This window comes from Echeneis naucrates, chromosome 19 (assembly GCF_900963305.1).
Source record: "Echeneis naucrates chromosome 19, fEcheNa1.1, whole genome shotgun sequence".
Classification (NCBI taxonomy): Eukaryota; Metazoa; Chordata; class Actinopteri; order Carangiformes; family Echeneidae; genus Echeneis; species Echeneis naucrates.
In genome coordinates, this window is record NC_042529.1 from 9,666,487 (window position 1) to 9,692,546 (window position 26,060).

Below are 26,060 nucleotides of genomic sequence, written 5' to 3' on the forward strand. Positions count from 1 at the left end.
GTCCATCTGAACGATGTTCTTTTTTTTCAGGCTGTTGGCATTATAGGACAACAAAAATGCATTATTAATGAGGTATGAAGGTTTTCCATTTCCAATGTTAAGATTTCGTAATGGCTAAAAACTGAAAAGTTCCCTGTAGTAAGTAAGAATGAAAGACAGTTATGTTTTCAGTTACATGGTAAAATTGGTCTGTATGGGAAAAATGCCAAACCTGGGAGAAGCTTTATTTAAAGCCTGGTCAAATCTTTTACAGTTTCACTATGTGAAACATTATGTAGAACTGTGTCCTGGTCTCGTCATATGTCACAGTATCACAACCAGTGAAAGAACATGAAGATGCACCTTGGCCACTTGTTCGATTTACATTATATGGTTTCTAAAATATGCTGCTCTGTAGGGACACCCTCAGTTGTGCACTGACCGAATCATGTTCCTTAAAGATCAGCCATCAGAATACGGTTTGGGTGTACTCGTACTCTCTCAAAACTCATGGATTCATGCTGCTCAAGTGCAAGAACATCCACTTAAGCATTGTAGCGATCCACCCAAAACAAACAGCAAACAACAATGTGTAGGAGAATAAGTTATCATATTAATGCATAGTGGCAAATAGGGCTGGTTAACAAATGACTATTGAGCATGTATCCCAACATCACAACAAAATACTACATCCATTTTCTAATATATATATATATATATATATGGAATATAGAATCAGTATGTGTTCTGTCAGAAGCAAACAAGAAAACTAGGTTCATTTGTGATCTTTTTGTCATCAACACACACAGACTGTTGGCTAAAGGAAGGAGGTCTGCAAAGCTCATACAGAAATTGCGTCACAACTCGAGCCTTTACAGTCTTGGGGGGGAGGGGGTCCTTCCTTCTGGTATGCTGACTAGACTGACTAGGCATTGCAGGGAGAGCAGGATGGAGGGAAGGATGGAGGAGCAAGAGGAAAAGGAGGAGGAGGAGGCCTGGGGACTGCATAGGCTCTCTCTTCTCTGACTCATGCATGCACTTCTCCTCTCCTGTGCTTTCCTAAACCCCCCCCACTCCTCCTCTTTCTGGATCCCCGACCCTGCGCACTTGCTGGGAGCTGTACAGCAGGATGGGGGATTCTTTGTTCCCTCCCCCCTCCATACACACACTCAGTACACTCAGATTCTCTCACTGTCACGCTCCACACTGCTGCATGTCACAGCTGACCGTGAAGCACTGTGAAGCACTGTGAAGCACCCTCTGCTGCATGGTGGAGTCCTGGTGCAAGACAGAGCAATGGGTTTAATAATAATTTACAATAATTAACAGTCTGATTTTATCATTGTATATATATTATTTATTTATTTACAGTTGTGCACCTGAAATGTATTGTCATTTTTTCAGGGCTTAGCACAGCCTCCACACCCTGCTGCTCTCCCCAGCCTTTCATCGTCCTGCTCTGAAGGCTGAATACGTAGCTATCAAAGGGAGAGCCTGCAGCGGACCACACCAAAGTGATGCCCAGTAGGGGTGACCTTCAAATAAAATGAGAAATGAACAAACACCAAAAAAAACTTTCTTCCTACTGTGTGGGTTATTCTGCTTTTAAAATAAGTGCTCTTTTGTTTTCGAGATGTGTAGTTTGGCAGCGTGTTTCAACAATGAACTTTGTTTTAACGCCCCCCCCCCACACGCACACACCCAGTCGTTGATAGGTTTTATCCGTACGACAGGTCAGGTGATATTTTCCGCTTCGCCATTTTGTGCTGCTGCGCCGGGTATTTATCAGAAGAGTCGTGACTGCCCCGTTCACATTGCTAGTTAGATTTGTCAGACGGTTCCTGGCGTATTCGGGCTTTGGGTTTCAAGACTGTGGCCTTCAATAGGTTTCGTGAAGTGCGATTTTTGATCCGTCATTAGTAACTGATTTTGTATATTTAGTTTATTTTTATACTGTATAAGGAAGAATGTCTGCCGAAAGCCCCGAATACTCTCCGTTCTTCGCAGTGATGGGAGCCTCTGCGGCTATGGTGTTCAGCGGTAACTATCAAAGCGAAACCTTTCATTTTAATGCCGTTTCACAAATGTCCCCATATGTCTTTTGTGGCTAATCCCTCTTTGACATTTACATTATTCTCAACGGACTGTAACGATTTGTCAATCACGTTGACGATTAGCGTTGAAGCTGACCGCAACCCTCATCCGCTAGCTTTGCTTGCTAAGGTTAACGTCGCAGTGCCTATCTTTCGCTGTAAATTATTAGGGCTCGGCTGGTGAAGCCAATAACTGTGTTTTTAAGCAATATACCAACATTTAATGATTAGTGTTCAGCTAATACGGTTATAGCTGATAGCATTTCTGCCCCGACGACAGGCAGCAAAGTCAAGACTAGCTAGCTAGCTGATGACGACTACATAAGTTAGCTTTGACGTGATCTTAGGTCGGATACACAGGCTCGTTGTTTCACCTGAATACAATGACAAAACTCACTCAGCCTGATCAAATAACTGGATCTTGACATTAAAACGGTCTACCTTGTTTGACATCCATTTTAAGTCTTAGTGTCCTAATGTTTTCCATCACACAGTCAGCTCCTTGCTAGCTGACTGTATTTGGCAGGGGATAAAATGAGTCGATTCTCGCCTTTTTTGCAAAATGTCCCACGACTGTGTGCAGAATTAACCAGGGAAGTTTAAATGTTGAGACATTTACTCAGTGACACTCAGTACTGGAAGTGAAGCCGTTCTGCGTTAATAATTTTCTGTCCTGAAACTATGTGCCATCTGTCAAATTGATGATGCGACATCGATATAAATGGTAGACCATTAAAACAAAAAATTAGGTTTACTTGTAACTAAAGTGATCATTAGAAACCGGGATCAGCTGGTTAACTTCCTTATTGCTATAAAGAATGACACGAGGTCACATGATTATCACATGATGAGACGTCTGACTTGAAATTGCCATCTGGCTTCTGAGCCAGAGGAAAATTAAAACAAATGCAAAAGCTAAGCTAAGAAAAATGACACATTCTGAGTGATAAAGGCTTTTACACCTGTTTTTATACCACTGGCTCTGGATGATAAATGGGAAGAAGCACAGCAAGTGAACTTTGAAACTTGCTGGTTTTATATTCAGTTATACTTGTTTTATGGTAGCTTTTTGTAGTTATTTCCTTTTGTATATAATTATCAGAAACTATAAAATGGCTTTGTTTTGCTGCTGGTGATCCAACGAAAAAGAAACAGCTATAGATATCTGCAGATTAAAGGTTATACAATTGAAATTAAGCAAAAATGAAATCTGAATCAGCCAAGTATAGAAGAAAACAAAGTACTTAATACAGCAGTAGTACGGTGCAGCACAGTGAAGCCTACGTTTGGCTCACTAGTAAGATGGATGCAACTCCAATGGGAATTCAACAAGCTAGTAATTGACCACGATACAAAGGTGCTTCATCCTGCATAGTTCCATGCATTTTGAACTATGTTGTTTCTGTTGGTGATTAGCACACAGGTTTCCACTAACGGACATCTTTAGTAAGTGATGTATCTTGAAATCCGGTTACAAAGAAGACATAATGTGAGCTTGGATTCTGTACTCATGTTTCCATTTGTCTTGTTAGGAATTTAGACTTTACATACTTGTTTTATTGTAAAGATGTGTTAAAACATTCTTCTCACTCTTAAAGAATTCAGGTAATTGAGCTGGAGATTTCACCCCCCATTATCCAATTATATTATTTTTAATACTATTGTAGGCAGGGGCAGTGTGCTCGTGTAGTAGCACTGGTCTGTGGTGAGGAAGGAGCGACAGCTGGGGAATTAGCTCATAGTGAAGGGATCATGTCGGCACAAAGAAGGGATGTGATGGTGGTGTTGAGATGAATAGGAACACTTGATAATTCAGACTTCAGCTTACACTATTGTGTATTTAGTGATAGGAATTTTTAGCTTGTGCTCCTGTAATGTCACAGTTTCCTTCCCAAGCTAAAATTTGAAATTGCCATTGCCCATCATTCTGTAACGTTTTGGGACAATCCAACAGCCAGGCTGTAGACTATTAGATGAGAAATTGATGGAATGATTTTTTTTTATTTTTATTTATTTTTTTTACTGAGAGGGGAAAAATATTGAATTAAAGTAATTGGACTATTATGTGGGACAGACTGTAAAGTAGCTGTGATCTTCTTGTGTCAGGTGACGTTGCATTGTTTCAGTAGTTTGACTGCTGTGAAGGCAATCTTTATAGATGCCTGGCCAAGAACAGGTGACGCTCACAAGGTAGTGTTACTCATGGGATAAGTACCACCACTCCCACAATAGCTGTGCTGTGTTGTTCCCTTTCCCCCCTCCTTAAGGTAATATCTAAAGCAATGCCCCACATTTTGTCTTCTCTCTGCAGGACCAGTTGGGATATAAAAGACACGCTTTTAATTAACATAACTAATAAAGTGTGCAGTGTGCTACTGAAAAATTCAGTGCAGGCGTGGTGTTTGTGTATGTTCTTAACAGATAGTTCATTCATTCATTATAAAGTGAGATAGAGATATAATTGGTGTAGTGTATGTGCTCGAGAGCTCCCTTCCAATATAGATGCAATGGATTAGTCAGTCAGTTTGTTAATTTCTTAATGCAGCCTCGTATTTTCCAATCCAGCCAAGATGCTGTCTTTTAAATCTGGAAAAATATCATACACGCAGCTTCCCCATTCATCACTTGCTTCCTTAAAACCAGTACTTCCCTGTTCATCCATCATTAAAGAGGGGTAAGCCTCATGGGCATTTTGCATGCTTGATCATCCCTAGCTGAAGGCACCATCCACTCTGACATCACAAGGGCATCCCATACATCAAATATCCTGCAGGGAGAAAAAAAAAGAAAAGCTCTTTACCTAAGATGAGGCGATTAGGATTAAAACCCAGAGGTTGTGCGTCCACCACTGCAGATGCCACCCTGCCACAGCATCAGACCCTGAATCATCAGAGCGGAATGGCAGTGTTTGAGGATACCATTTTCTCTATCCCTCACCTGCCATGCTTCAGTTAATCCAAACATAAGGAGAAAAAATGGAGCCAGACAATAACCTTACTGATGGTAACTCATTAATGATAGATGCTTGAATGTGTAAAAAGTGTTTTGCAGCTAAATCAGTGTTTGTTTTTGGTTCTGCTATCTTGGTCAGTGTTTTATTTCTACCTGTTTGCAGGTAAGTTGTGTGTTTATGATACACTATATAGTGCATTGCATCGTACGTGGAGGGTGGCACATTAATACAGGCAAAATGAAGACTTTGTGTTCATTAAAATAGTACCCAGTTATACTCAGACTAATTAGCCTCATACTGATGGCATCAGTTTAATGATAAATCAACACAAGTAATTGTAGATGGGGCTGGCCTGAATCCTCCTTCTGCCTCTACACTGATTTACCAGAAAGCCTCACAGCTAGACTTGGAATTAACCATAACTAGCCCAGGGCTTCCTCAACACATTTCTCAAAAACTGAGAAAACACAGGGCACTTCAGGCTGTATGCACAAGGCTGGCTTCCAAAATGACTTTCACATTTAATTATTTTAAGTACGTTGGCTATGAGAAAAGTATACTTTACAGTCCTTCAGCAAATGGAATGATAATCTGTTTGTTGCCATGCTACACAAAATCTTTTGCCAATTAGCCATTTTTACATCTGTTCAGAAATGATGTCGGAATGACTAGATCTATTTGTTACTTCAGAGACTAATCTATCATCAAACATCTTCAATTCTAAAATGACCCGTTCAAGTATGCACAGACCGGTAGATGCTATTCTGTGGTCGGTGTCATCTCAATGCTTTCTATTTCTCCCATCCACAGCACAAGCAAATCTAGTTGAAATATAGTCAAACCAGCCTGCCTGATTCATGACGCTTTTTTCCTTACATATGTATGACATCTTTAATATTTCCTCATCTCACCTAGATGCATTTTAATTGTTGTTGTGCAAACTGTCTAGTTGCTGTAGTATATTTGCTTTAAGTATAACTTCTAATGTTAGAGCAGGGTGATTATTATGGCTGCAATATTAGCTAGAGACTAGTGAGGACTGGAGATTGCACAAAGCCCAAGTCATCTGTAGGTGCACTGCTGCTCTCCTTTGGTACAGATTCTTAATGGCAGTTCTTGAGATGTGGTATCCTTTGCTTGTGATGTCAGCAGTTCCCAGCGTGCTTAAACCTAATGAGGCCCTTTTCATTCAGAGAGTAATTACAACCCTGTATCAGATTAAATTCAGAAATTACATGGGCTGAAATAGAGACACAAATGGTGACATGGCAGATTTTTTTTGTAGTGTTGTTACTTCATCAGCACAAGAGAACACTACCTGTCATTTCCATTAAAACACAAGCAAATTCCCCAAATGGAGCCATTGTGTATTTCTAAGAGGAACAGAAAGTGCTTATTGGTGTTATTGCGCAGTCTCTTATTTCAGTACTTCTGCAGCTGTGACCCTGTTCTCTTCTCTCAGCCCTTGAGCCCATTTTAACCTGCACTCTTTACTCATTAATTGAAGTTTTCTTTTGCTCTCTCTTTTCCACCAGCCTTGGGAGCAGCCTATGGCACAGCTAAGAGCGGAACAGGAATTGCCGCCATGTCCGTGATGAGGCCGGAGCTCATCATGAAGTCAATCATCCCTGTGGTCATGGCGGGTATCATAGCTATCTATGGCCTGGTAGTAGCAGTGCTGATTGCCAACAACATCTCAGAGAAGGTTACCCTCTACAAGTGAGTTCAGCTGGCACTGGCCATGTGTTTACTTAATGTATTGTGCAGAATTTGTCTAGTTATTTTCAAAAAAGCTCTAAGATAATTTTTGCATTTAGTCACATGCTTGGCAGAAGCCATGATGCCATAATTGCCTAAAAGTTTCCTTTGTATTGCCATAACGTAGATGTAACTCCGCTATCCACCACATCCATTAATCATAAACTATTCTGTTTCGTCATCACTGTGAACACTGACAATATAGTCACTGGGTTGTTCATTCTGCACACTGGCTGTCTTATCATATCGCTGCACATGCTTGGGATGCCCCCATGTTAACTGTCATCTGTTTGCACTTCCTCTGGTAGTGCAAACAGCTCATTCTCCCAAAGCAGTCATGACTCCTCATAGCTTTAGGACTGTATAATTAAAATGCGATAGAAATGGTCTTGAAGTAAGATTTTACTGATGTTCAATTTAACATATTGAACATGAGCATATCAGCCCATAATTGTCCACATTGTGTTAACTGTGACTTCACATTGGGGTGAAAAAAAAAATATATATAGTTGGACCATTTTAAAATATTGATAATCAGTAGCCACAGTGATTGTTGTGATTTAAAAGTGGCAGAATGATTACTGTGGTGAGACACTGATTTTAAACAGATTTTAACACGTGGATCTTTATGTAAAACCTATTTGCTCACTGTCTCATATCAAAGTAGCTCTGACTTTTGTACGTCTAGTTAAAATAATCTCTGAATTATCCATTCAGATCAGAGTAATCAACATATTTTGGTTAACACTTGACTGTATCTGCAGGAGTTTCCTTCATCTGGGAGCTGGACTGAGCGTGGGCCTCAGTGGGTTGGCAGCAGGCTTTGCAATTGGCATCGTGGGCGACGCAGGTGTGAGAGGCACAGCTCAACAACCAAGGCTTTTTGTGGGCATGATCCTCATCTTGATTTTTGCTGAGGTGTTGGGTCTCTATGGGCTCATTGTTGCCCTCATTCTCTCCACGAAATAAGCACCCAAATATCTCCACTACAAGATCTGTCCTTAATGTTGCTGCTGGAGGAAAAGTGTAAACTGGGGAAAAAAATTGTAAAATTTCTGCCACACAAGATGAAAGAAGTGAAGGCGGGGAAAAAATTAATTAAAATGGCTCCGTAAATATGGTCTTATCTCAAGAAATGTGTACAGTCGTCCCAATTTGATAGTCAACTTGTAAATGCGCAACGTAGTGATTTGTTTGTCTTGTGTGTGGGTGTGTGTGTGTTTCAAAACAACTGTATGATGACAATTCCTTTTTTCCCTCCACTTATTTCAGGCCTTGAGGCCAGCTGAGGCAGCTTGGCCTCTGGTCTTAAGAGAGCTGACCAAAGGGCCACACAGCTTTTTCTCCTCCCATATCAACCTGGGAGATGACACAATTTCTGCATTAATCTTGAGGATCTATTTGTAAAGAGATGTGTATGGACATAAGATTTTTTTTCCACTGATTTTATTTATAAAAAATTGTTCATTGAACTGTTTAATGCAGCAAAAGTCTTTAATTCCCCAGGATATATTATACATATAAATATATATATACATATAAATATATATATATATATAGATAGATTTAATGCACTGTGGGTTAATTGTGATAAGTGGTTGGAATTCCTCTGGATGTAATTCTTGGTTTAATAATTAAGATTGCCTTTAGTATGTTGCTGGTGGAGTGGGAGTTTTTGTGTGTAGCTGTATTCTAATCATTACGGAAACATTCTCAAACTTCAGTGTTTTTCCTGTAGTACTGCTGTTTGCATTAAAGGTGTGTGCCCCATGTTGGGTCTCACAAGTGTAATTTCCAAAATTCATCTCCACTCCATCTTATTCACCTCATCTGTGGCTGTACTTCACCCTTCCACATTCCAGCCATTAAGATCCTGCATGGGTGTAGGTGTTTTGTTGCTGTTGGATACGAAGCTGAAGAGCAGGCTAGTTTCAGAAGATTTAATCCAGATCAAAAAAGTATTTTCATGTACAGCCCCCACCCGCCACCAAAACAAACAAACAAAAAGACTTGGTTTTGTTTGTAGCGTGCAGCTGAAACCAGCGAGATGAGTCTGCCTAGTTTGGCCTAGTTTCTTGCAAGAGCAGGTCCGATTTGATCTGGAGTGTTTTCTGAAAGTGGAACTGCTGCTGATGCTTTTACTGAAGCGCCAATCTACAATCCTGTATTACCACTGGTATTGAAGTTACCCTGATGTGTCGATGTGAATGTTTTCACAATCGAATTAAAGAAGATTCCAACTTAGATTTGACTCTTTTCCAAAGACCGAATATTTTTTCTAGTTCTGATCATCTTGCTGTGACTCATTCATGAAGTGTGGAGACAGCATGCATTTTTATTAGAAAAGTAAAAATCTATCCTGCTGTAAAGCAAAGATTACCTACATTTCAGTGTTAACACTGTTCCCCTCTTCTGGTTTGATTCAGTCTCCAGTGATTAATATGTCAGGAGCTGCAGCAATGAGAGACCTATCTTGACAATAATGTTCAATAAAGATGGAAGTATTTGGTTTGAAATGATCAACTCTAAAAGAGAAAATGCAACAGCAATCAGGACATTTTCAGTGATTAACAGTTTCACATTATAGTGTGCATTTCACAGCCAATGTGCTAAAATATGAGCCTGAAAATTTGCTGTGGCTCAGGCTGTTTGGAGACTGCTGAGCAGAGTCTGTGAAATACTGCTGATGGCACTGAAGGTGGTGCTTTCAGAAAATAACTGTGTGAAGTCTTCTCCCTCCTCTATGCATCTGCTGAGCTGAGGATCCAAGGGCACGGAGCCTGAAATGGAGAGGACAGTAATGTTAACTTTCACTTCAACAAGTTAATAACGACACAGCTGTCTCAGTGTCTCGCACCTGATCTGTCACTGCTAAGAAATTATTCACAGCTACATTTATGCCTGGAACCAGTGCATCCTGTTTAATGATCATAGTGAAAACCAAGTGAGTGTTCAGGGGTGTTGCATCATCAAATACTGTAAAAACCCCCCTTCAAAAGCTGACTGCCACAATGCCATTTCCTTTGCTGGTGAAAACGTTGCAGCAATGCCAGACTTGGCTGGCTTCTCAGTGCCACAGTTTAGACTGAATTAGCTGCATCATTACTCATTGCACTGATCTGCACTCAATTCCGATAACCACTGAGGAAAAGCCATTAAACTGTCCATTCATTTAACTAAAACGTATTGATTATATGTGTTTCATTATCTCCATTTTGATACTTTAAACCTGCTACTGCACTCCAATCTGGATCGACCATTTTAGCAGCGGTGTGTGAACAGCGAGGAGTATACGGACTGAGCTGTGACATCTGGTGGCTGCAAGCTTACATTACAAGTAATTCAATCATCTCTCACCAAGGAATTCTGATCCAGTCAGTTTGGCCAATTCTTCACCACCGCCTCGAGAGAATATATTACTGCATTCCTAAAAAAAAACATTATTGTTGATTAAAATTGATACAGTCAAGCAACACAGGACCTTTATAGAAAGTTACATTTTTTGGGCAATATCAAAGCCCATAATATTTATAATATTTATAGACGTTACTTAACTGGTATTTAAGATGATGATTTCCCAAACAATATGAAAGTTTACTCACAGAACAGTGTGGACAAACAAAGCCACTCATGTTCTCAATAATGCCCAGGATTCGTACACCTGTCTTCTTGCAAAAGGTAATCTCTCTCCGCACATCCCCAGTAGATACAGCCTGTAACATACACAAGACCAGACTTTTTTTTTATATTAGCTAATGTCATCCAATTAAAAATAAATCAGCATTTGAATATGATCATATTGCCACTCATAGTTTAGTTTTTCCCTTTTTACTCCGTTACAAACACACATGCTGAACAAAATGTATAGCACATGGCCAAAAAGGTAAACATCAAAGCCAGGTTTATGAGTTCATCTGTCAGCAGAAACCACTCATTACTGTGCCATCCGTACACTTTATCTACAGTCGGGTGTGTCAGTATACTGCGTACCTGCGGTGTGGTGACCAGAACAGCTCCATCCACTCTGTGTTTCTTAAGATTCTCCAGCACAGCCAGATGTTCGTCTGATGTCCCAGGTGGCGTGTCCACCAGCAGCACATCCAGCTCTCCCCAGGCGACGTCTGACACAAACTGGGCGATTAAAGCTGTAGGACCAGACATCCAGAGATGGAGCAAATGAAGATGAGCCCAAGAGCAGAGTGCAGTTTCCGTTGAGACATGCAGGAAATGTTTTGATGAAAAAATGATGTGATGTGTAAATATATAAGTATAGAACTTATTGAATAACATTACAGACCTGTTTTTTTGGGCCCCCTCCACACCACTGCTTCATCTGGATCCTCCATAAGGAAGCCTATGGACATGAGGGCAAGGCTCTTCTGGGCGTCAGTGTAGACTGGCACCCATCCTGAGTCACACTGGTGCACGTCAGGCCTGCCCACACTCAGCATCCGCGGGATACTGGGGCCACACAGGTCGACATCCAGGATCCCAACCTGATGAGCACAGTAATGTTGTCACGTGAAACAGGGTTAGTGTGTGATTCTGGATGTTATACTGACAGTGATTGCTTTATACTGAACTATATGTGGACAATTTAGCACACACAGGCAACGTCATGCATGAGAATAGCATTACAACATATGAGCGCACACACAGCTGCTCACCTTCTTGCCTGCATGCCTGAGAGCCAGAGCCAACTCTGTGGTGATGGTGCTCTTCCCCACTCCTCCCTTCCCTGACAGCACCAGCACAACATGCCGGACCTGGGCCAGGCTCCCGTCTCATTTCAGAGGAAACACAGTAAGGGTCAGACACACCAAACTATGACGGGGGGACCCCGAAGCGTCAGCTTTCTGAAACATGGCTCAGGGTGAAATGTCGCAGCTAAGGACCAGGTGTCACGTTTCCACTTCAACAGTAAAATAGGTTAAAGAGACAGCGTTTCTTTCTATGGAACTGCCTCTTCTTACACACAGCAACTCATCTGACATGAAGAAGAGCGTTCAGTCTGCGGTGAACAAATATATTAGCAGATGATGAAATCTACTAAGCTAATTTCTAGTTAGCAGAAGCTAACTAGAAATTAGCTTCTGCATTGACTACGTCGGCTGCTATTTCTTAGCATGAACATACACGTATAATGTATGAAATGGACCAGGAACAGTAGTTACAGAGCCCTCCTCATATTTTTGAAATCCTACATACCATTACTTTGGTCCATATTTTGGATTTGAGGATCACCATGCACGCAGCTCAGAGTTGACTTCCGCCTGTCGTCACGCTCCCTCTGTCCAATCATACAGTGCTCCTTCCACGTAAGTCCCGCCTCTTCAGTAAAGCGAATGAATAGGCTGGCTGGAAATCATGGCTGGTTCACGATGCTAGACAGACTTTCATAATCAGCAAATCAAGCGTATTTTCCTCAACACTTTATACGTATTTTTAAGGTTTGCAGTAAGAACTTCAATAAAAAGTCAAACCGCAGCATAAAAACGATAGCAGCACAGTAGTTTGTATCTTTTATAGTATTTTAATATGACTGTGAAAGGAGAAATCCTATCACTCTCCAAGTATTTTATTAGTTTGAAACCCACACAACACATCATGTGTTAGGCCATCATGACTGCTCCACAGGCTGTTGCCTTACTTAGTCAAAGGTAACTAGGTGAATTAATACAAGTCCCTCCCTCACACAGGTCCCGTCCAATTAGCACACCGTGAGGGCGGGGAGAAGTAATGTTTACGTCTGGGTCACTTCGAAGTGGGCCAGAGAGCAAACTGCAGCTGTCTCACCAACACGGTGCACAGGAAGACCACTGTGAGGTAAGAGCATGGCTGCCTCTGACTTTTAAGTTAACGTAGCCACAAGATAGATACTGGGCAGGTGTGCGACATTTGATCAATTTACAAACAGCTTTTAGGTTACTCATCTGATATCATTCACATAGTTTTATTGTGAGAAATGCAGACGGTCTGACTGCACTAATTGAAAGGCTAAGATTGTATTGCATGAGAAAAGAAACTGGACACAGAGAGTGAATACATTTAACACCAGCTCTGTATTTTAGTGCCCTAAACATAACGGATTCATGTCTCTACACACTCATGTCAGCGCAGTTGAAATATTGGCACTGTAATTTGTCCTGACTGGGTCGTCCTGATGATGCATTAACAGTATCTGGGGTAAAGCCCAATTAAAGTGAGACTAGCTCCAGACTAACTCATTTAAGTTATTGGTATTTATCTCCTGCACCTGCTTGCAAAGCAGCTACCAGCTGCTGTGTCCTGTGCCGGCATTAACCAGGACATGCTATCACTGTTGAGGAAATAAAGAACTACTGCAGGTTGAAGCATCAACTATAGGTTTTGTGTCATACAATAAATCTAGAACAATTGCAGAGTGTCCTTAAATAATACTTGGTAATCTTCAATGTCCTTCACCTTTTCACAAAAAATTAAACGCTGTATTGGAGTGATTGATTTATTGATTTATTTTATTTTATTTATTTATTTTTTTTAAGCTGTAAAAGTGTAAAAATAGTTCAACAAGTTTACTTTTTCAAAAGCAAACATGCATGTGAGATGTGCTTGCTTTTCTGGGCCATAAAAGCCAAACAGAAGTGTGAAGTTTCTGAAATATGCTATGTGATGCCATATACCCTATAAATACAGACTGAATAGAGACAGAAATTTAATAATGTTAATAATAAATTAAATGTGCTGTGAGTGTTTAGTACTGTGTCTTGATGGAACCACCTTTTCTCTACAGTAATTTGTCACAGTTAATATTAGGACAGTTGAACACAAGTTTATTCAATGATCTACACTCATCTACAATGCATTCACCAGGTTAGATGACCTTATCTGTGTGTATGTGCTGATGAGGTTAGCTAAAGTGCTGCCACAGTGGCAGAGCACAGTGCTAGGTATAAAGGTTGAGCAAGTGCATGGAAACACTTCCTGCTGCCAACTGTAGCATATGGGACTGATAGAAATAGCCAAGCCACCACACAGAGATCAGTCTGGAGATTTTTTTTTTTTTTAACATTTTTTCCCTTAAAAAGACAAATGTTTCCTATATACAGTTTTTAACCTAGTTCATGTTGTCCAGAAGCTCAGTCCTCTTGAGACAGGAAATTCAAACTTCTTTGTTGAAGGAGACATTGCACCCTGTAATTTTTGTCACTATTGTTTGATTTAGCTTATTTCTGGTATCAAATTTCGCAATCATTGGTTGAATCAAGTGAATTTTGTGAATTCTCAGGAAGTTCTCAATCTTTGATAAAATTGAAATAAAATGTAAGGGAAATGTCTTTTTTCTCTCTCTTTGCTTGAATGTAGTCTGCTAGATCTGAAAAATATTTAATTGAATAGGCTTGTGAATGTGTTACAAATTATTCTGGCATCATCAAAACAAATCAAAGATCAAAGAATGTGTAGTAAATTGGAATAGAAATTATGACTTCTATTGCACAGATAGCAGCTAGTCATACGGCGTTGGGTCTGCTCTCCACAGTGCTGCCATGCTGAGAAGAGGCAGAAATGGCCGTGCTCTGCATTTGGCCTGGAGTGAAATACGACAGGAGACAGATGCAATGGCAGTGATCCAGACATTGGACGAAGAGGAGAAGGAAGGCCAGACAACACAGGTGACACACTGGGCTTATAGGCTGGAGTAAATGATGAACACAGGTTAGACATGACTAGAGCAATAGAAAAAAAGTTTTGGTTTTTTTTTTTTTTTTTTTTAAGAGCATTTTTGTCTGCAGAAAGTCAAAGAGAAGCCACAACCATGTGTAAAAGATCACATGGCTACCTGAGTTCCAGTAGTTTTCCACCAGGACTTTTCCTGTCCAGACTGGTTGTGTGTAACACAGGGTTAGGTCTCCAAAGGGAAGGACAGGAGGCTAAGTATTTTTGGAAGTGGTCTAATTTTATGCACTTGCACACATGACTTCTCTCACCAATTGGAACCATGAACAGCTTTTATTGAAAAGGTTTTCAAACACGTCATATGAGTGGTGGTTCTCATTTGGCTCTTTGAATGGTAGTGTTGCAAAACTGCAAGGCTGTGAGTTTTCTATCCAGGGTTAGCGACCTTTTACTCTTAGTTGGCTCTCTCTAGCCGCTACTGCGTTTGCTGCTAACCAACAGGCATCACAGTAGCCATCACAGCTTTTAAAACATTAAGTATAATCCTGGATCTTGTTCCTTCCTGTGATACCAAGCCAACATTTCTTGAGCATGGCCACGTCTATGGACTTAAGAGATGCCGTTTGTACTATGCGTGTTGACCAGATCAGCGATTTGGAGTCTGATGTGGATTACCTGGAGAGCTCTCAGACTGTTTCCGAGGTGGTGGCCTTGCCCTGCACAGTACCGGTGATTGGAGAGTCTTTCTGCCAGTGTGACCGACAGCAGGAGCTCAGTCCTGGATTCACTCCGACCAGTGACTGCCTTTGTGGGGAGGAAGATCAGGGTGAGCAAAAGCTGATGAATATAGTAATACACCTTATGAACACAGCAGGGGTCCACTGACTAGTCATGTATTCAATAAATGAAGGAAGAGAGATGCAAACAGGTTGAAAGTCTCTATAGCCACTCTTGTAGTTTCATGGTGCTGATCTTATATATAATGTCAACATGCTAACATTCTCACAATACTGAGCAGAGAGAGCTCGTATTTTATAATTAGTGCCAAATACATACAATTCATTTGTTCTGTAGTTGGCTAGAAATGAACCAATAATATGAGCTGATTGAAATTTTGATCTGTAAAACTTCCTGATGAAAAGTCCCAAAATTTATCATGAAGGAATGTAAAACAAAAAATGAAAAAAAAAGTAAAGGTAGTTGCATCGAACCAGTTGTTAAGACATATCAGACTTAACGTCACCGTTGTTCATTTTCTGGCAACCATGAATGCCTGAGCGCGTTGAATTACAAATGATGAAATCAGAGCTGGTCAGTGTAGCACAAATTTGTTGTGTTTTCAGGTTTTGAGTGGGTTTGGGATGAGCACTTCAAATCCTCTGGCGCCTTTCTCAGCTGTGACAACAGGAAGGTGAGCTTTCATTCAGACTACAGCTGTGGTACAGCTGCCATTCGTGGCACCAAGGAGATGGCAGACGGCCAACACTTCTGGGAAATCAAGATGACCTCTCCTGTTTATGGAACTGATATGGTAGGTATGAGTTCCCCGATTCACTCTCAAGGGAGGCGCTGTTTTCTGAGGTTTTCTTTGGTTTGCATAGATGGTGGGAATTGGAACTTCAGAGGTACACATGGAGAGGTTCAAGTACAGCTTTGGCAGCCTGTTGGGCCATGATGAAGACAGTTGGGGGCTCTCCTACACAGGTTAGAGAGTAGAGGCTTTACAAAAAGGAGTCTCTGAAACCTGATAGAAGCTTTGCTATCCGAAATAATCTGACAAAAATTTAATAATTCACTTTTCTTATCTACACATCCTTGAAGGTCTCTTCCAGCACAAAGGAAACAAAGTGAAGTTCTCTTCTCGATTTGGGCAAGGCTCGATTATTGGAGTGCACCTGGACACCTGGCATGGTACCCTGACCTTCTACAAGAATCGACACTGTATAGGTGCGTGTTTCTCCTGAAATTAAAACAGGGTTTGGAAGCTTTGTAAAGAAACAATATTTTAATATTTCAATGCTTTCATCCTGTCACCTCTTTTGCTATAACAGGTGTTGCTGCCACAAGGCTGCTGAACAAGAAATTATACCCCATGGTGTGCTCCACAGCAGCCAAAAGCAGTATGAAAGTGATCCGTGCCTGCTACACACCCACCTCCCTGCAGTACCTCTGCTGTGCCCAGCTCCGTCAAACATTGCCCTGCTGCCCAGATGTGCTCAGTGCTTTGAAGTTGCCCCCGGGCTTGCGCACTCTCCTCCACACACAGCTGGGCTGGGTCTTCACCCTCAAAGGCAGTGCCGAACCCTCAGAGCAGTACAGCAGCTCGCCTGAGGACTGCTATGATGAGATGAGCCTTCCTCCAAGCCCCATTCCCAGCCTGAGTACCTGCACAAGTCCATTTCCTGACACCGCCTCATACCAGTGCCCCTGTCAGACATCACCTCAAACTCAACCTTGCACTTGCCACTACCCTCCAACTCCTCCCAGCAGCGACTACGATAGCTGCTGCTCTGAGCCGGAGGAGTACCAATGCAAAAGATGCCGCTGGACATAGTAATCTAAACATGGTTTTTAAGTATTTAGCACACAGCTATTCAACCATTGCCAAACTTGTCCTTTAACCAATATTTGAGTAGATTATTGCTTCTTTTTTCTAGCAATGTTGTGTAAATCAGACAAGTTTGTCAATGAATGGGAGGAATGAAGTGAGCCTGTAGTCTGTGAGACATTTAATGCAGTCGACATCTGGGTAATTCTCATTTTAGCCCATTGCTATCATAAGAGCCATTCATAGTACTCTTAACTTTTTTCATTTTATTATACTATGCCAGTCATTGGCTTTGGAAGGCCAAATAAGACTCAGAGATGGAGCCAGGGGAATGAAGTTACTTTTTGATACTTTGGACTTTTTGTAAATGTGTTTTGTAATCATAATGTCATTATTGGTTGTGTTCATACTATAACAGGATTTGCTACTCTGTTTTTACTGTGTACAATTATGCTTTGTTTATGAACTTTCTTACTCAGCCATATTAATAAAGCTTTGTTGCAGGTATTTCTATATATTGGTTCATACACATTCAAATATCACACATCTTATATTCAAATATTTAATCATACAAATCTGTTTTTTTTTTTAATGCATGGCATTGTTATCTTGTCTTTGAATCTGCAGAGGTTCAGATAAATATAAATAGCATTCAACTGGAAGGCGAACATGATATCAAAGACATGTATTTAGCTTGTAAACATCAACATTTCTGTAATAGCAGCCAATCGGTGACTCAATGATATCCATTTATCTTATTCTCAAGTGGACTAGTCCAGGACCAGCTGGGGGTTCTGGGACGTGAAGCAGCGGTAAATTCTGGCTGATATCTCTGGTCCTATACGTCTCTCTTTGCCTCCACTTTTCACGATGAGACAAGCCAGGAGCCCCCTTTTCTCCTCCTCAGACCCTAAACTCTGGTACGCCTTTTAAAAAAAAAAAAAAAAAAAAAGTTTTTTCTATATTTACATATAAACTAGTTCAACATGATCATGTTGAAAAGCACTCAGGTGTACCTGCAGCAGCAGATGGGGGGATGCATATGCAGCAGTTACAGTGGAGGCCACAGCAGGGCTAACTCTGTTCAGCTGCTGGATCTGTTTGCTCCAGACCTGGATCAGCCCGGAGCCATCCCTCTCTACCCGAGACCCGCTGGCCCACGAGCCGTCCACACAGAAGGGCAGTTCTGTTCGCTCAGTCAGGAGTCTGTAAGGACATTGAAGGACATCTCATCATAGTGTTAAGGTTATTGAGCTCATATGTTGGTTGATTATGCCAATAATAATTAGAGGAGGGAAAGTTTGATTTTCTGTTCACTTAACAACTTGAATAAGTGTGTACTTGAAAGGGCGTTTTGATAAGGCCTTTGTGACAGCACACACATGGTCAGTGACCTCCTGCCACCCAGTCAGGAAGACAAGAGAAATATTCTTGCAGAGCTGTAAATAAACAAGAACCTGAAAGGAGCAGAGACCATATCAGAGAAATCCCTAATTTTCTGCAAAAATCACCGTAGTTTGTTTTTTTTAAATGAAATAGTTTTTCACAGTTAAGGCCTGAAAAATGATTAAAAGTATGCAAACCTCCTCAATATCCAGATTATCCATCCCCAGTTTGTATTGAACACCACAAGTATTAGCCCTGTTGGTTAATAAAAACCAACAAGTCAACTATTATTTACATTAGAGTTAACAAGTTTGATCCCACACTAGAATACACAGAATGACACACTGAATAAAAAGCACATCGGTTCTTTAGCATCCATCTCTCTGTCTAACATCAGCCGTGGTCACAGATGGATATCTGACCTGTAATCTGGCTGAGCGTCCGTCACTAACAGAGTAACAACTTTCTTGGCATCACGGTTGAGATACTCCAAAAGAGGACCGAAGAAAGACCCAACCTCAGTCTCCTCCTCTTCACTGTCCAGCATCTGTGGTGTCAACAAAATACAGCACTACACCATGTAACAGAATCACAACAACTCAACAGACTCCTTCATGTAGACTGCTAATAGCATTTTCTTACTGTCTTCACAGAGATCACCATGTCCATGAAGTCAGTCAGACACAGCACCAGCAGCACTTGCTCCTCCTCCACAGAACTCATGTCTTCCTCTCCCTGCTAAAGACAAAACTACGACTGCAGGAAAAATCAAGAAGCACACATCCAAAGAAATAGTCCAGACGTTTTACTTCACAATGTACAAAACGCATTCACATCTGCACCCACCAGAACAAAATCAAGAGAGATTGAAAAAAGGGGGACAGTTAAGAGGAATGTTAGGACTATAATTATTTAATATATGATATTGTTCTTATTTACAGCATCACATACTTACCTGAGGTAAGTCTCTGGTCCAGGTGATGCTGTGGGGAAGCTGCTGGCTCTCAATACTAAACCTCCACTCAAAGGCAGCCAGAGTGTCGAGCAAGATGTCGGAGCCATCCTGCTGCAGAAGGGCTGGAGAGAAACACGCTGCCTTTGACATATCCACCATTTCAACCCAGTATCGTAATCACACTTGAATGCTGACAGATAACTGGCTCAGACTGCTGTCCCTGTCCGGCGGCCCCTGAAGGCAGCACAGGTAGGGGAGCCTGCTCACCTGGATCGACGCACACAGTCAGACTCCTGAGGCAGCTGTCCGGCCGGAGACTCCTCAGTTTCTCGGCAGCCTGCCTCCTCTCCTCCTTCTCCTGGGCCCTGGCGGCTCTCTGCCTCTCCCTGGCCTTCTCCCTGTCCGCCTCCACCTCCTCCCTGCTGCGGCGTTTTCTCGCAGGACTCGGTGTGCCGGAGCCGTCCGGCCGCGGAGGAGCCAAAGCAGAAACCGGTCCGGACTCACGCTTAGTCGGAGAACTGGGCTGCTCTCTGCTGTCTGTGCTGACTGCTGTTGATGTTTGACTGCTGCTGATATCTGACTTTTTCTCGTTTTCTTCCTCAGAGTCGGATATTTCCCATGTTTTAGCTCTGCGGAGCACAGACATCTCAGCTCACAGCATGGTTAAATAACGACAACACAGTTTGTTAAAGCCACACGGAGCATCGGACGGTGCCCGCTTAGGGACAAGAAGTCTAAAACGCGTTTCATTTATTCATATCTACCATACAAGAAGTCCAAACAAAGAATGATCCTCACACCATACAATAACATTTAGTGGATTTTGTGTATTTAATTAAAAGCAGAGAGAGACACAGTTGTCAGCAGGTGGACTATAGACCAGTCGACACAACTGTTGGTTTATTGATGGAAATACCAGGAAACACGGTCAACACGATGCAACCTACTGTGGACTTTAAGATTTAGTGTTACTTCGTGTGTTGTGTGGCATTCAGAAATTAGGGAGCACAGACTAATTTTACAATGTAAACTGTAACCTAACGTCGGTCACACCAGATTTAATCTGTGAAGATAAATGTGTAAATATTGATCAGTGTAGGCTGGCTCTCTGAATAAAACTCAAATTAGCTTATTGCCATTGGCCAAATCGGAATATATAGAATATATACAGAATATATAGAAAGATTTGTATTTTATTGTACTTGTATTAAATGTAGACGGAGGAATCTATGATAATACAACAACACGTCTACTATTTCTCCTGATAAGAGATTTATGTGATAGATTTTAGGGATATTGCTTTCAATGTTAACTGGATAAGCAACGATTGCAAAACAACTTTACCATGCAATGTTTTTTTTTATCACCCAGTAATTTGTTTGGTTCATGGTTTATTTATTTTTCACATTTATTTTTTGTTCTCACTGTGTACTAACATACACACCAAAAGCATAACTTGATCTCTTTATATTTGTAAGTGACTGTGTATTTTTTTATCCTAAAAAACCATGAGACGACCTCGAAAGGGCTATTGCTTTAGTTGTGGATAATAATGTTGTAATATTTTTGTTTGTTTACAGGTTACAGTTTTATAAATAAAGTTTTTCAAGGCCATGCTGTGTGCGCAGATCTCCAATCTCCCGGTAGGTCCTCCTCTCTGACTCAGATCGATCCCTGTGGCTTAAAGAGCCGGGCTGGTCTGCGGACTCCGGGCCTGGAGCTGGACAGGACCAGCCGCTCTCTGCTGACTCGGATACTCATGTAGACACCGGAGGATGTGATTTGGTGGCTTTTGTCTTTATAGCCGACGTCCTTTTTTCCTCAGTATGGCGCAGCCAGCGGAGAAAGGTACGTCTGGCTGAGAAGTGACTGACTAAAGTCTCCTAATGTCGGTTAGCTGCCGAGCCAGCACCTCCGACCACTTCCATGAAAAACGGGGTCACCGAAAGACAGACTCAGCATTTTACTCTGTTTTCATGTGACTAAGGGGAAGTTATCACAGACTGGGTTTTTCTGAATGACTCTCGTTCTTATAATGTTTTGTGTTTAGCCTGTCAGCTAACTGCACTGAGGGGAACACGAAACTAATCAAAGGTTCACAAAGGAAAGCCAGCCAGCAGACTGAAAGTGCCTCTCTGATCACGTCTCATTTTTATTCCATTTGATTATTGCTGCTGATTTTTTTTTTTACCTTTTCTGAGCTGAATAAAATTCCTTTAACTAATCCAGATGACTAAATGTGCCACTGCACGGTGAAACACAGTGTTCATCTCCCCTTGTCGATACATGTCCTCTCCTGTGCACACTCAAAGTGAATGTGGAGGGAAGTTACAGTAGACATCTCATTCTTTATCTTCACAGCATATTATCGCTTTGTGGTGCTCTTCTTCAACTGTCTCCTGACATTTGGCTCCTACTTCTGCTTTGACATCCCCAGTGTCCTGCAGGACCAGTTCCAAGGGGTAAGTGGAAAGAGTCAGGGCAGCACATCTTCATCAGTATCAAATGACCTCTCATCCCAGTTTGTGGTGAGCTGCTAACTTAAACGGCTGCTTTGGTGTTAACCTGACAGAACCTGACATGTGCGAACACGACTGTGATCAATGGCACAGTGGACTGTGTGGAGGGACTGGGGATGAGCCCGCAGGAGTATAATCTTCTCTATGCCATCTATGCCTGGACGTACGTAAACACATTGAGTGAAGCGTACATGTACTGATAAATGGCTTATCAGAGAGCAGCTTCGTGACATTTTTCCCCTCTTGTCAACAGAAATGCAGCTGTGGTGATTCTTGCAGGTTTCCTTATTGACAAATTAGGAAACCGCTGTGAGTATTTATGTTAGTTTACTTGATTTGGAAATCTGTTGTAAAAAGCAACATTTTTCTGAAAGGCTTTTTCAATTTCTGCCTCTTCTGTTTTGTTTTTTGCAGTTGGAGTATTTCTGTTTTCTTTCCTGTGTGTTTTGGGCTCGTCCTTATTTGCACTGGGTTCACACTTTAAAGGAACTCCTTATTTGCTGCCACTAATGCTCACAGGTCGACTGTTGTTTGGATCAGGCAACGGATCTCTGACCAGTAAGCTCACTTTACAAAATCAAAGCTCTTTGCAATATTGACTCCGAGGAACGTTCCTAAACTCTCACACTCGCCATTCTTGTTAGTTGTTCAGAACCGCATCACGGCCTTCTGGTTTAAAGGGAAGGAGCTAGCTTTGGCCTTTGGGCTCACACTTGCTTTCTCACGCCTGGGTTCAGTCCTCAACTTCTTCCTCACACAGAAGTTTGAAGAAAAATATGGCATGCAATGGACACTTTGGGGTGGTATGTAAAAGCTCCAGAATTATCGCATGACTTAATAGTAGCATAAGGTTAAAGATAGCTGGTCATTCTCATGATTTATTTTATGTGATGTTTTGTTTTCCAGGTGCACTTTTATGTGTTCTGGGCTTTACATCTGCCATCATAGTCAGTGCTCTGGACAAGGTTGGAATGAGGCAGCTGGGTCTTGATGGGGCTATCCAAGCAGAATCTCGCAAAGTGGTATGAGCAATATATTTTAAAAATAACCTAATTCCAATATTATCTTGAAGTATCTTAACTTTTCTGGTTCAAACCATAGTGTTACTAAGGCTATAATATGAAACATTTGTGGGTTGCGAGCTGGTCGAGTGGCGTGCTGACCAATGCTGTACATCCTGCAGTGATTGTATGGACTAAATGACTTTTTTTCTGTGTGTATGTCTAGAGGATTCAGGATGTGAAGCTCCTGTCATTGAGATACTGGCTTCTGGTTCTCACCATCATGTTCTTCTACAACGGCATCTTCCCGTTTATTGCAGATGCCAGGTAGAGTCTTCAACACACAACTTCTGTATATATTTGAATTTGGTTTCCTAAAGGCCAGGATTATAAATGAACTTTTATAATGAACTATTTGGAGGGATCCTCATAGACCTTGTTTTGTAAACAAATAATATATTGGATTTGGACATCAGCAAATTGATATGTTGATTGTTCCATGGTGTATAAAATGATGCCTGCTTTTTTTTTTTTTTAACATAGTCACCTATGCTGTGTTCTTCCTGTCCAGTAAATTCATTCAGGATAAGTACAGTGATTACAGCCAGAAGGAGGCAGCCTATATCGCTGGGGCAGTTTATGACAGCTCACTGGTCCTCTCAGCCAGCGTGGGCATTCTCATAGTAAGTATCTCACACCTGGTGCAGTTACCTGTTTCACCATTTTTTATACAGTGAACAGTGAACAGTGAAATAAGAAGGTGAACTGGTGTAAAAAGTGACATTATTGTGTGTGTGCATTCTAGGATTATGTGGGACTGCGGGGCATTTTCGCAGTGGCCTGTGCAGTCCTCACGCTGCCTGTTTTTGGCCTCCTGGCCTTCACCTTTGTCCCTCCTCTGGTCTCCACCATATGGCTGGGAGTCACCTACTCCTTTGCTGCTGTGAGTTTGACTCAAACAGGCAGACTGAGAACATTTATCATTTTTCTTTTGTTAGTTGTCAGTGTTGATCTCATATGTTGTAAATTTAAATCTTCGTTACAATGGAAATCAAACAAAAAAGGGATCAGACATTGAAAATTATTTGCAGTACGTTATCATTGGATTTGCCATTATGTTGTTGTGTCTGACTTTCCTTTCTGTGCTGTATCCCAGGCTAGCATGTGGCCATCTATTCCCCTTGTGGTACCTCAGGCAACCCTGGGAACAGCCATGGGCCTGGCCACCTCCGTACAGATGATTGGGATTGGAATATCCAACCTGGTGGTTGGGCAGATTTTAGGCACCAAGTCCAGGTAGGTAGCGCTGCAAAACTTTTATGGTCCATGTGTTGATTTATGAATCTTGACTTACCTGCACTATTTCCTCTATGTAATGGTCAGTGAAACAAAGATTCCCTTGTGGCGCTGGCAGAGGATGATGATCTTCATGTTGGCCAACACCATCAGCTGCATCGTCACCTCAGTGCTACTCAACATTGTTGACCACAGACAGGTCATATATCCCACATATTTTCCTGTGTACCATTTTTATCCATTTTGTGTGTCTTTTGTCCACAGACTTAATTGTTCCAATGTGTTCAGTGAATATTTGGTTTATTACAGGGCGGGACCCTGAACAAAATGACCAAGAGGTCAGAGCAGGCTGAGAGAGACTCCGACACAGAACCCCTCAACCAGGGAGAGGAGGAGCAAAATGATGACGATGGTGATGGCACTGGCCCATCTCGCTCAATCAACTCATGAACAATTCTCTATCTTCCTGGTAAATTTTTGTAGCAATACGAGATCCCTGGTTGTTCCAGTGGATGGTTGATTTCGAAATGCCTTTTTAGACCCAAATAGTATCTTTTTACACATATTTACTTCATGGCAAGCCTTTTTATAAAGTTTATAGAATATATGGAATAAAAGTTGGAATATATTGAATGAAAGTTCCAATATATGGAATGAAGTTTGAATATTGTATTTCCTCTAATAGAGGAATAGTAGCTTCCATTATAATAGACACTGAGTTCCATCAACAATTTGCACAAACAAAGGGTCCCTCTAATAAACCCCCCCCCCCGGGAAAAAAACCTGCCTCTGTTATGTTAGTAAACTATTAACTGTGGGGTGTAAAGAGAAACTGCTGCAGTATGCCGCAGAGAATCCATGAAATAAAGGCCTCTTCTCTGATATTAGCATTCCTTCTAATAAAAACCTGATACAGTCTGCTGTTGAGATAAAAGCCCCCGGCCACTGTTAGAGGAAATACGGTGGAACTTCATTCCATATATTATGATTCAATATATTAAAACTTTCATTCCATGTATTCCTTGAACTTCATGATCTATAGAAGTAATTTAATAAAAGGCTTGCTATAAAAAAAAAAAAAAAAAGTGCATGTCACCAAGGAATGTCTGTTTCTGAACAAGGGAATTTTATCAATGCTGCATAAAATATCCCAAAATAAAATATTGTTCTTTTTTTTTTATTATTTTTTTTTTTTATTGGGATTTTCATGTTGCATGTTGATACACGAACAGACATTCTACAGCCGCTATGAAATTAACATTCTTTAAACTAAATGTTTACATTATTTTTCAACAACAAATCACACTCAGTTAACATATTAGAACTAAGAATATGATCTGTTAATGTGGCATTATTTACTATGCATGTAAAAGTGACCACTGAAAATTCCTTTTGAATTCACAACAAAATTTGTGAAGCATTATAGTCAGTAGATGGAGCTCATCACGCATTTGTGTAGCCAGTGTGGCTTTGTGAAGACTCCATCTACAGCAGTAGTGTCTCTTTGATTCTCAGTTCGGCTTTCCTGAATGGTTTTTTTTTTTTCATTAGTCATCAAATTTATTTTACTTGTGTGGTTCCTCAGTAAAGTTTACATATCTAAAGCCTTTCTGTATGTTATTTCGGATGTTTGTGGTAGGTAGCCATAGCTACAGTTTTACAAATCACATGCTGTCGACAGCTGCAAGTCCAAAGCTTCCATTAAACTAATAACAGATGAATATGAGAACAAGATGGTACAGATTTTCCATTTTAGGCCTATTTCTCTGTAATATAAATATTATCACAGTGGTGACTTGGAACAGCCTAGTATGTATTTCTTATTTCTAATACTAAAACATGAGCCTCTATTAAGTGTAATTCAGAAGCACAAACCCAAACTAAAAGCCCTCTACGTTTACATTGAAAAGAACACA

General features: G+C 41.1%; 5 protein-coding genes across 8 annotated transcripts; 3 read left to right on the top strand and 2 right to left on the bottom strand.

The window, feature by feature from the left end:
• The first annotated feature begins 1,741 nt into the window (after positions 1 to 1,741).
• Positions 1,742 to 9,029, top strand: atp6v0cb (ATPase H+ transporting V0 subunit cb). Its single transcript, XM_029527272.1, has 3 exons — positions 1,742 to 2,019; positions 6,561 to 6,744; positions 7,548 to 9,029. Exons 1-3 carry the CDS (start codon positions 1,947 to 1,949, stop codon positions 7,750 to 7,752), a joined length of 462 nt encoding a protein of 153 aa, XP_029383132.1. The 5' UTR covers positions 1,742 to 1,946; the 3' UTR covers positions 7,753 to 9,029.
• On the bottom strand, positions 8,709 to 15,891 carry nubp2 (nucleotide binding protein 2 (MinD homolog, E. coli)). 2 transcript variants are annotated; one of them, XM_029527270.1, is made up of 7 exons: positions 11,992 to 12,063; positions 11,451 to 11,566; positions 11,081 to 11,279; positions 10,774 to 10,928; positions 10,386 to 10,496; positions 10,141 to 10,210; positions 8,709 to 9,563 (listed from the first exon to the last, which is right to left on the bottom strand). In XM_029527270.1, exons 1-7 carry the CDS (start codon positions 12,005 to 12,007, stop codon positions 9,424 to 9,426), a joined length of 807 nt encoding a protein of 268 aa, XP_029383130.1. In that variant the 5' UTR covers positions 12,008 to 12,063; the 3' UTR covers positions 8,709 to 9,423. The 2 variants fall into 2 exon arrangements, with proteins under 2 accessions (XP_029383130.1, XP_029383131.1); XM_029527271.1 differs by lacking the exons at positions 11,451 to 11,566; positions 11,992 to 12,063 and adding an exon at positions 15,883 to 15,891.
• Positions 12,488 to 17,460, top strand: spsb3b (splA/ryanodine receptor domain and SOCS box containing 3b). Its single transcript, XM_029527269.1, has 7 exons — positions 12,488 to 12,609; positions 14,303 to 14,435; positions 15,085 to 15,265; positions 15,783 to 15,970; positions 16,041 to 16,143; positions 16,261 to 16,386; positions 16,491 to 17,460. The coding sequence occupies exons 2-7, from the start codon at positions 14,310 to 14,312 to the stop codon at positions 16,991 to 16,993; spliced, it is 1,227 nt and encodes a 408-aa protein (XP_029383129.1). The 5' UTR covers positions 12,488 to 12,609; positions 14,303 to 14,309; the 3' UTR covers positions 16,994 to 17,460.
• eme2 (essential meiotic structure-specific endonuclease subunit 2) lies at positions 17,375 to 20,023 on the bottom strand. Of its 3 annotated transcripts, none has more exons than XM_029527266.1 (8): positions 19,596 to 20,023; positions 19,329 to 19,450; positions 19,016 to 19,108; positions 18,796 to 18,920; positions 18,571 to 18,628; positions 18,329 to 18,444; positions 18,004 to 18,193; positions 17,377 to 17,913 (listed from the first exon to the last, which is right to left on the bottom strand). In XM_029527266.1, the coding sequence occupies exons 1-8, from the start codon at positions 19,972 to 19,974 to the stop codon at positions 17,758 to 17,760; spliced, it is 1,239 nt and encodes a 412-aa protein (XP_029383126.1). In that variant the 5' UTR covers positions 19,975 to 20,023; the 3' UTR covers positions 17,377 to 17,757. The 3 variants fall into 3 exon arrangements, with proteins under 3 accessions (XP_029383127.1, XP_029383126.1, XP_029383125.1); XM_029527265.1 differs by having other exon boundaries at positions 19,016 to 19,111; XM_029527267.1 differs by lacking the exons at positions 18,329 to 18,444; positions 18,571 to 18,628 and having other exon boundaries at positions 17,375 to 17,913; positions 19,016 to 19,111.
• Positions 20,024 to 21,009: 986 nt separating this feature from the next.
• Positions 21,010 to 25,288, top strand: mfsd1l (major facilitator superfamily domain containing 1-like). The gene is made up of 13 exons (XM_029527955.1): positions 21,010 to 21,176; positions 21,690 to 21,790; positions 21,901 to 22,010; positions 22,101 to 22,156; positions 22,262 to 22,405; positions 22,492 to 22,650; positions 22,754 to 22,869; positions 23,075 to 23,175; positions 23,420 to 23,531; positions 23,654 to 23,791; positions 24,005 to 24,144; positions 24,232 to 24,343; positions 24,454 to 25,288. Exons 1-13 carry the CDS (start codon positions 21,155 to 21,157, stop codon positions 24,592 to 24,594), a joined length of 1,452 nt encoding a protein of 483 aa, XP_029383815.1. The 5' UTR covers positions 21,010 to 21,154; the 3' UTR covers positions 24,595 to 25,288.
• The last annotated feature ends 772 nt before the right edge of the window (positions 25,289 to 26,060 follow it).

Excerpts from the sequence above, each read along its gene's own strand:
- atp6v0cb (XM_029527272.1), top strand. The coding sequence starts at position 1,947 with ATGTCTGCCGAAAGCCCCGAATACTCTCCGTTCTTCGCAGTGATGGGA. Across the intron at positions 2,020-6,560 it reads TGCGGCTATGGTGTTCAGCG|CCTTGGGAGCAGCCTATGGC; the intron begins GTAACTATCAAA and ends CTTTTCCACCAG. Across the intron at positions 6,745-7,547 it reads GAGAAGGTTACCCTCTACAA|GAGTTTCCTTCATCTGGGAG; the intron begins GTGAGTTCAGCT and ends CTGTATCTGCAG.
- eme2 (XM_029527265.1), bottom strand. The coding sequence starts at position 19,974 with ATGTCTGTGCTCCGCAGAGCTAAAACATGGGAAATATCCGACTCTGAG. Across the intron at positions 18,921-19,015 it reads TGGTGATCTCTGTGAAGACA|ATGCTGGACAGTGAAGAGGA; the intron begins GTAAGAAAATGC and ends TTGACACCACAG. Across the intron at positions 18,194-18,328 it reads TTATCAAAACGCCCTTTCAA|ACTCCTGACTGAGCGAACAG; the intron begins GTACACACTTAT and ends ATGTCCTTACAG.
- spsb3b (XM_029527269.1), top strand. The coding sequence starts at position 14,310 with ATGCTGAGAAGAGGCAGAAATGGCCGTGCTCTGCATTTGGCCTGGAGT. Across the intron at positions 15,266-15,782 it reads TTGTGGGGAGGAAGATCAGG|GTTTTGAGTGGGTTTGGGAT; the intron begins GTGAGCAAAAGC and ends TTGTGTTTTCAG. Across the intron at positions 16,144-16,260 it reads TTGGGGGCTCTCCTACACAG|GTCTCTTCCAGCACAAAGGA; the intron begins GTTAGAGAGTAG and ends ACATCCTTGAAG.
- mfsd1l (XM_029527955.1), top strand. The coding sequence starts at position 21,155 with ATGGCGCAGCCAGCGGAGAAAG. Across the intron at positions 21,177-21,689 it reads GGCGCAGCCAGCGGAGAAAG|CATATTATCGCTTTGTGGTG; the intron begins GTACGTCTGGCT and ends TTATCTTCACAG. Across the intron at positions 22,406-22,491 it reads AGGCAACGGATCTCTGACCA|TTGTTCAGAACCGCATCACG; the intron begins GTAAGCTCACTT and ends CATTCTTGTTAG.
- nubp2 (XM_029527270.1), bottom strand. Across the intron at positions 10,497-10,773 it reads TTCTGGTCACCACACCGCAG|GCTGTATCTACTGGGGATGT; the intron begins GTACGCAGTATA and ends TGTATGTTACAG. Across the intron at positions 10,211-10,385 it reads TTGTTTGTCCACACTGTTCT|GAATGCAGTAATATATTCTC; the intron begins GTGAGTAAACTT and ends GTTTTTTTTTAG.